The following is an 8,672-nucleotide window of genomic DNA, read 5'->3' as shown; positions in this document are numbered from 1 at the left end:
TCAAATACCACACAAAACAATAGCGCATGATTAGTTCACATAAACCTATGCACTAACCAAAACTCGATCCGACCCAAAGTCCTACATAACTCGAATGATATAACTCGCGAAAACGCCATCGGTGTTCATAACATCTGTTAGGGTACTTAACACCTCGTATCACTAACCCCTAGGGTGGCACCTTAACACCTCGGCACTTCACCCCGAATGGAATCTTAACACCTCGATGCTTCACTCATTATTTTACGGAGTGGTGTCTTAACACTTCGACACTACACCCCTAGGTGGCATCTTAACACCTCGATGCTTCACCCAGAGTGGCATCTTAACACCTCGATGCTTCACTCATCACGTGAAACGTGGTGTCTTAGCACCTCGACACTTCACATCTCACGCTACAACAAATAGATACATTATATACCTACACATATAATTATTCCACTCACCTTACGCCTTCGGTGAAAGATAATCAAGTCCGAGAACCTTCAATGTAACGTACCTATTACATTATACATAATATCAATCACAAACTCAAGTTGGTCAACCCACTAAAACTCCATTCTAGGGTTATCTTGACTCATGGTGCAATTTTGACCCATTTGCAACCCTAACCCTAATATTTGGGTTAACATCCCTAAAACCCTAATCATTATCCAAGTTAGGTCCTAAGACACTTTCCAATACAAGGTTTATGCATCACCCACTTAGGTACTTTACGTAATATTTTGACCCATGGTGCCTTTACGGTCAAGGATCTTTGCAATATTATTGACAATCAAGTCGGGTCGGGTAATTCTAGTACTATGGAAACTTTACGTAACAACTTAGTCCCTAAGAAGCTTGAGGTTTTTGTTTGGAGGTCGCTCAAAAGACGCCTCCCGACATTGAACGAGCTAGACAAAAAGGGAATTGATTTGAATAGTATTAGATGCCCGTTGTGTGATGATGACATTGAATCGATTGAACATACGTTGGTGTTTTGTAAGCATGCTTTTGATCTTTGGAGTCAAGTGTATTCATGGTGGGGTCTCGGTCATGTTTCTAATCTTAGCATGTCCGAGATTCTTCGTGGCAACACATTGGTTCCATCCTCGGGTTTGGGTAAAAAGATTTGGCAAGCGGTCGAGTGGGTTTGCGCATATTTGATATGGAAGAATAGGAACAACAAAGTGTTTCGTGGGAAGTGTTGGAACATCTCGGTGGCATTCAATGAGGTCCAAATTAAATCATACGAGTGGATCTCACTGCGTTTAAAAAAGAAGAAGATCGAGTGGTCGTCATGGTTAAACGATCCAAGCGTATACTTGAGGATCTCTTAATTGAATAGATTGTAACTTTAGTTAGTTTGTAACTTTAGTTGGTTTGCTGCCTTTGCAACCATTGCTTCCGTGTCTTCTTTCACAACCCTTCCGTTTTATTTGGGTTGTCGTGTCTGTAATTGATTTATTTTAGTGATATAAAATTTTTGCTTTTAAAAAAAAAAAAAAACAAACAAAAGTCAACTCCAGGGAATAGAAAAATGCATAGTCAAGACTCAACCAAACCCAATGCACCAAATTGCAAAACAACTTTTCAATATTCAATTCAACAAGATGACGAATTTCCACACAGTCCACCCATATATATCTTTAAAAAATATACCAATATAGCTTAAATAATGTAAACACGATTGACTACAATGCAAACAGTACATTGTGCAATAAAAGTTGTACATCTTGCATACGGTGGTGGGGGAGCAAAAAAACACCCTTCCAGCCTTGACATGCAGGCTTGCATTGACTATTGTTTTTGGAGTATAGGCTAAAAGGTCACAGTCACGCATACCGCGTATGCCATGGTGGCATATACTTTTATCATGTGAATCACAAATCACTCTTTTGATTATTTTTGTGCAACTTTGGCTCTAAGCGTACTGCATGCACATATAAAATACTCTACCCTTTATGCAGAAATACACACATGAAACTACGCTATTTCGTATGCTTTCAGACACCTTTAATTAACTTATCTCCTAATTCAAACACTAATGTGTTTGAGGATCAGATCCTTGTGACCCCATGGCCCGCCGATTGTGGGTTAATCCACTCCAAGTTCAAAGTGTCTTAAAAGGGTTCATTGTCTAAAAAAAATTTATGAGATTTCACCTCAAATATTTTATTTTATTGTATATTATTAAACTTTCAACCGTAGTTGGTGTATATTTCTTACTACCTTTTTTTATTTGTAGACTGCTAACATGGCACAGTTACGATGACGTGTCAATATAAGGAAAATCAATATGCGTCTGGACTAAAAAATCATACAAGATTATATTAGAGTGGTTGGTATATGAGTATGTGCGTGAATGGGCAGTTTAGAACAGATCCTGTATAAACAAATCTAGTCAAAAGTAGTTCATTGTATACCACATGGGGTTAGAAAAAAAAAACATGATAATACAACAGTACATCGGATCTATTGGTTAGAACATTATTTAAGACATGTATGTATGGTGAAGTAGTAAACACCTATAGGCAATACCTAATGTTAGGCTGTCATCTTCATTCAACCAGAAGCTGTTCTAACCCCCAATACAATGCAACTGCAGCAAGTATTCGTCTACACTACAACCTCGTCTAGCACATATGTTCTATAGGATCATACACATCAAGATACTACAAGCAGGTCACGGTCATTCAAACCGGCCATGCAACAGAACAGAGAATAATAATGAATCTAAAAAAAATGATAATCGGAGCGTGCCTCAATGTCAAAAAGTGTGATACAAAGGTCGATTGGTCGGTCTAAAATAATTTAGGGTGTGCATCAGTTCGGTTTTCGGTTTCCTCGGTTCGGTTTGTTCAGTTTTGAAAATATTAGAGGGAAAACCGAAAAATGGAACTGGAACCGAATTCACTTTCAAAACAGAAACTGAACCAAAAAACAAATTCGGATTGGGTTGGGTTTCGATTATAACCAAAAAACCCAAAAAAATATATACAGTAATATTTACCAAAATAATCATAACAAATCGAATTTAAATTCGATTTTTAATTATTAAATCGCTTTTTCATCTGTATATAATTGATACTTTAATATATAATTAGTTAAGTTGAACCAAATTCTAAAAAGTAAAACCGGGGACCGAACTGAATTCAAATTTGAAACCAAACCGAAAACCAAGTTCAAATTCGGTTTGGTTTTTTCGGTTCGGTATTCGAGTTAATCAGTTTGAAACCAAATATAAACACCCCTACAAAATATATACGGTGCTCAAACCATCAAAGGCCGTATAAGCAAAATGGTATCCAAATGTAGCCCAACCCTAATACATTATCTGTTGTCCAACATGGATATCAAGTGTAGGCCAACCCAATATACGAATTGTAGATCTACACCTTGTTCCTAAGTTTTCTGTTTGTAACATATGCTTGATATTAATTTGCTAAAGCCATTCCAAAAAAGCCTAGTTTTGATATGCATTATATCTATATACTTATATTTGTATAAGTTATAGGCACGTTTCATGATACAGATACAGCTTTAATCTATTCAACACCCCTGCTCCACAAGATAGCTGATGTAAACTTAAATAGACCTCTAAGAAATTGGTCATTTTTCAATATAGAGATACCTCTCGAAATCAGGCCAATTTTGTATTTTATTCGTACAGTGATTTCACTACAGCCAAAAGAAGGATATATGGACCCATGAGTATCAGTAGTATCAGTAAAAATACATAGAGAGTCTGTCAACGAAAATTTTGATAATTCAGAATCCAAATGACATGTAAATATAATCACTGTATAAAAGAAGTGAATGAAGTTCTCATCAATAATGAGATGCCAAAAACTTTGTGAAAAATTTGCCAGCAAATTGGCGGATAAAAAAAATGATCATACCAGCTTGAATTGTATAAATGCCGATATTAAATTGAATATTCAGACTCGTCAGAATCACTTCTATCGGGCTCCCGAGCATTTGCTCCGGCAGTTGACATGTTAGGATTTGTTGCAGGATCTGGTGGTGCTTCCTTGACAGCGTAACGAGAGCTTCCATCACCAACTTCATCTTGCTCAGTCATATCTATATGTAAACCCTCATGTCAAGGATTCAAATAGTTTATGGTAATTAAACAATCAAGATATAATGTAAGCATAACCAGATATTATATTAACCAAGGTTGCAAAAATCGCTACTCGGGGAGTACTCGGCGGGGACTTTTTAGGAAGTACTCGGCAACTCGGGGACTTGACCAAGTTTAACTATTACCAATTTTGACCAAGTTTTGACCCATTCAACCGAGTTTTGACCCATTTAAACCGAGTTTTGACCCATTATAACCGAGTTTTGAATGATTTTCTGAGTAAACCTGAGTTTTGACCAAGTTTTGACCGATTATCGAGTACTCCCCGAGTTGCAAAAACCAACTCGCCGAGTAATTCCGAATTCTGCAACACTGATATTAACAACTAATGAAGTTCAATAGGAACGTGTTATACGATATGAGAGCGTTATTTACTTTAAGATGTATCTGAAATCATGAAGTTAACATCTTGCAAATGAAAGTAATAGACATTCCTATCCACATATTCTTTCTCAATTAAAGACGTGTCACTTGTTGACGTGTGAAACAGTTGTAGAATGTTTGGATGTGTAAAAACGTTTGTAGGGGATACACCTCGATAAGTGAAAAATGTTTATCAAATCGTTAGACACTGAACATTGTGACAACAAGTCGCAGTATCTAGATGATAACCTTCAAATCCTAATCCACCAACTCTTTAAGCAATGATCTTTCTCAAACAACTTGAGTAAAAAACAGAGTAGCACACGATGACAATAAAAGCAGAGCAGAAAACGGAGAAACTAATTTTTTTGACTACAGAAAGTTTTGTTGTATTACAACAAACCAAAAAGCTTTAAGCATTGTCAAAAGAAAACAATGTCAATTGTCAAGTATTCATTGCGTTCTTAGATATATAGTTCATCATCCTCGTTCAAAAGCGAAATATATCACATTTAACAATTTGTGTAGCAAAATAATACCGAAAGCATCTCACCACTGCACATATTATCAACAGAAAAAACAAAAAGGTATCCAACTTTTTATCAAATAGCTCATATGGATACCCAACCTTTTTTATTTTCTTTTTCTTTTATCAAAATGCTCATAATATATATGTTTTCTTTACCACCAAAAATTTTATCAAGTAAAGCATCACAGAAGCATAAAAAATGCTTTCGGACATTGAAGAGACTACATTGTTCTGCTTTTTGAAGTATTAAAAAGCTCTAAGTACCTTCAAATTTAAAATTGATAGAAAAATAACCCTTTTCGATGGTAAAAACACTTTCAATGCCGTAAATTGATACTAATAAATGATAATAAAAAGTTGAGTATCTGAAATGAGCAATTTGATAAAACTGGATACCTTTTGTTGACATCTACCCTATTATAAACTAAATATACTCTGATTAAAAGTTATTCAATCGGACACTACAAAAGGATATCAAGATTTTCAGCATTTCCACCATTCATGATATACATCAAATCTTTCTCAACTCGCTGCACAAGTTCAGGCTGCAATAAAAATAAATACCAACATCAGTATATATTGAACTGAACCTTAAAGTACAAAAATAAAATAACAATCATACATTTAAATCAGGCTCCCTGCGAAATCTTCTCCTTCGAGCATCTTTCATTGGAGGTGTAAGGCCATGGCGATACTCCACCACGTCTGGACCCACATCACCCTCTTCTCTGACCATAATCACCTATTACATTATACATCAATCACATTATTACAGTCATCAAGCGAATAACAAATAAAGCAATACTTTTCATATGAAAACATCAATTAAAAAACAAAAAACGATTCTTACTTGGCCAACATCTGTAGTTTTAATCAGAACGTTATCATCATAAGTTTTATAAGACTCCAAAATAGTCGGAAGGTCCAATAGAGATGCTGAAAAACTGTCATTACCAATACTAAATGTCCCACTCCTCCCATCCTCTGCAGTATACAAATCGAATAACATAAATGCAGAGCTAAGATATACAAACAATATGAAAATAGACCAATTATGTAATCATCTAAAACAAACGACCAGTGGCGAAAACAGGTAGGGGGCACCTGCCCCCAGTGGATTTTTATTTTTAGTGCAAAAAATTTGGGTTTTTTCATTTTGCCCCGGTGGAATTTTTTTCTTGCCCAAAAAATCTCCATACTTTGCCCCCAAAGTCTTCATATTTTGCTCAAAAGCCTCCACAGTTTTCCAAAAAAAGTTGCTACGCTTTAAAAAAAAAATTCGCCTCCCGTGAAAAAATTTATGTTCCCGCCAGTTTAATTAATAGTAAATATCAGTGGATAGCAAAAACGGTAAAGTTATATACATTCTGGTGTAATTAGCCCTAATTTATTGTCTTCAAGAATTAGCACCTGATATAGATGTATAAATGTAATGCAATCTTACCAGAGAATGATAGATCTAGTGATTTGTCATCAGAGGATAACGAATCATCGGTTTCGTTTAAAAGACGTTCGATACGCTGGGCGACAGAAGGGGGAACTCTTAGTACAAACTGTTCATCCATTCCTAAATTGAATTAATTGAATTGAAATAAGAAGCCTAGAAAACACACTAATGGTGATTGGTAAACATGCAATACTTTTAATTAAGAAAAGCATTAACGTTGATTAAAATTAGGGTTGATATGAAAGTTACCTTTGTTTGTTACAATTTTCCGATGGGAGTCGATTTTTATCTTTGAGGTCGCCGGATTTGGTGAAATGGTTCGAGAGGGAGGGAACTGAGTAAATCGGTTACAATTTTATAGGTTTTCGTTTCAACTAGAAAAACATTAGGCTTATCTATTGCTTTACCTAAGTTGGTTTTTTAGTTTTAGCTGATTTGTGGTTTTTTTTTACGTACTTATTCGTGTATTTTAAAAATAGTTCTCCCGTCGTCCATTTGTCAAACTTTCGTTAAAAAATTCTGTTAACTTTTGACATATGCATTGCATGTGAAAGTAAATTCGTCTTTTTACTCTTCATCTTTTTCATTAAACACGAGGGACCATGACGCAAATTCATCTTTTTCATCAAGACATCATAACCTAATTTAAGCAACCTATCAAACACAAATACCTTTAATAAAAATCAATTTTTTCATGTAGATTATAGACTAAACAAATATGTAACCAAATTACAGTATGTATATTATTTTTCTAATGGACTATTACGACCAAAAAGACACCACTAAGTTTATGGCCAACTATCCAATTGATTTGTCGCAGTAGATGAGCCTCCTGGGGATTGTAGGATATGGGTTTGTATGAATATGGAGTCATTTATTTGTTGGTTGTGTGGCGATGTGAGGGACCCAAGCGAGATGGCGACAACTTATAGGGTGAGAAGCTTCTAAAGATTCATACTTGATTGAATCAATGAATTTAAAAATGAAGGCTTTAAATAAGAATAACACATGGGTTAATACTGATCTTTCTGTTAATAGGAAACATGTTTTTAACGACCCGTTCATACCGATTATAAACGATTCATAATAGTTGATTACATTGCGAGGTAGTTGATCTCTATATGATATGTTTTAGAAAAATATTGCATTCGTTTCATAAAAAGCACACCATTATTATACATAACGCATGTTTTAAACAATTGGGCGATTATTTAAGGAATAATCCCCATAATACATCGGTTTTCAAATACTACACACTTGACATAACAGTCAAATATAATACATGACAAAGGTTTTATTGAATGCAACATTTCATTTAAACAAAAGCATGAGACTCCATGCACAGCTTGCTCAGATAATGCAACAGCGGAAGACTTTCTTAAGGACCTGAGAATAAACATGTTTAAACAGTCAACACAAAGGTTTGTGAGATATATAGGTTTAGCATCGATAAAAATATAGACCACAAGATTTCATAGTTATAAATATATGTACACTCGCAAGTGTATAAAAGTATTCTATAAGTTGTTGAGCGCTTCGGTAACCATATTTAACCATTAATGTAGCATATTCCCTTTATTATGAAATCTCCCTACACTGTACCAAGTGTAGTAAAAATGAAGTACTATGCAACCGTTTACGATACTAGAGCGACTAGCCCGGTTGGGGTTGTCAAACCCGATAGATCTATCAATAGGATTCGCGCTTACATGTTCTTACAACATGTAAATATTAGTTACCAAGCTATTAGGGAAGATATGCAAAGTGGTACAACTCAACGTAGAATATATTTTAAGTACTTGTGTCCATGGCGTAAAACATAAAATGCATGTTGAAATGTCCCGTTCATATTGATTATAAACGTTCCATATTAATTGATTTCGTCGCGAGGTTTTGACCTCTATATGAGACGTTTTTCAAAGACTGCATTCATTTTTAAAACAACCATAACCTTTATTTTATCGATAAAGGTTTAAAAAGCATTACGTAGATTATCAAATAATGATAATCTAAAATATACCGTTTACACACGACCATTACATAATGGTTTACAATAAGAATATATTACATCAAAAATAAGTTTCTTGAATGCAGTTTTTACATAATATCATACAAGCATGGACTCCAAATCTTGTCCTTATTTTAGTATGCAACAGCGGAAGCTCTTAATAATCACCTGAGAATAAACATGCTTAAAACGTCAACAA

The 8,672-nt window shown here is 34.9% G+C and overlaps 2 protein-coding genes across 3 annotated transcripts; one reads left to right on the top strand and one right to left on the bottom strand.

Annotated features, from left to right (window-relative positions):
* Positions 1 to 803: 803 nt before the first annotated feature.
* LOC139894272 (uncharacterized) lies at positions 804 to 1,319 on the top strand. The gene has a single exon (XM_071877484.1). It carries the CDS (start codon positions 804 to 806, stop codon positions 1,317 to 1,319), a length of 516 nt encoding a protein of 171 aa, XP_071733585.1.
* A 2,310-nt stretch (positions 1,320 to 3,629) lies between these two features.
* Positions 3,630 to 6,835, bottom strand: LOC139868090 (transcription initiation factor TFIID subunit 7-like). Of its 2 annotated transcripts, none has more exons than XM_071856429.1 (6): positions 6,715 to 6,835; positions 6,463 to 6,618; positions 5,869 to 6,002; positions 5,641 to 5,760; positions 5,494 to 5,563; positions 3,630 to 4,071 (listed from the first exon to the last, which is right to left on the bottom strand). In XM_071856429.1, the coding sequence occupies exons 2-6, from the start codon at positions 6,581 to 6,583 to the stop codon at positions 3,908 to 3,910; spliced, it is 609 nt and encodes a 202-aa protein (XP_071712530.1). In that variant the 5' UTR covers positions 6,584 to 6,618; positions 6,715 to 6,835; the 3' UTR covers positions 3,630 to 3,907. The 2 variants fall into 2 exon arrangements, with proteins under 2 accessions (XP_071712530.1, XP_071712532.1); XM_071856431.1 differs by having other exon boundaries at positions 6,463 to 6,585; positions 6,715 to 6,834.
* Positions 6,836 to 8,672: the final 1,837 nt, after the last annotated feature.

Source organism: Rutidosis leptorrhynchoides, chromosome 1 (assembly GCF_046630445.1).
Source record: "Rutidosis leptorrhynchoides isolate AG116_Rl617_1_P2 chromosome 1, CSIRO_AGI_Rlap_v1, whole genome shotgun sequence".
Lineage (NCBI taxonomy): Eukaryota > Viridiplantae > Streptophyta > Magnoliopsida > Asterales > Asteraceae > Rutidosis > Rutidosis leptorrhynchoides.
Note: the sequence above shows the minus strand (reverse complement) of the source record. Positions and strands in the feature narration are given on the sequence as shown.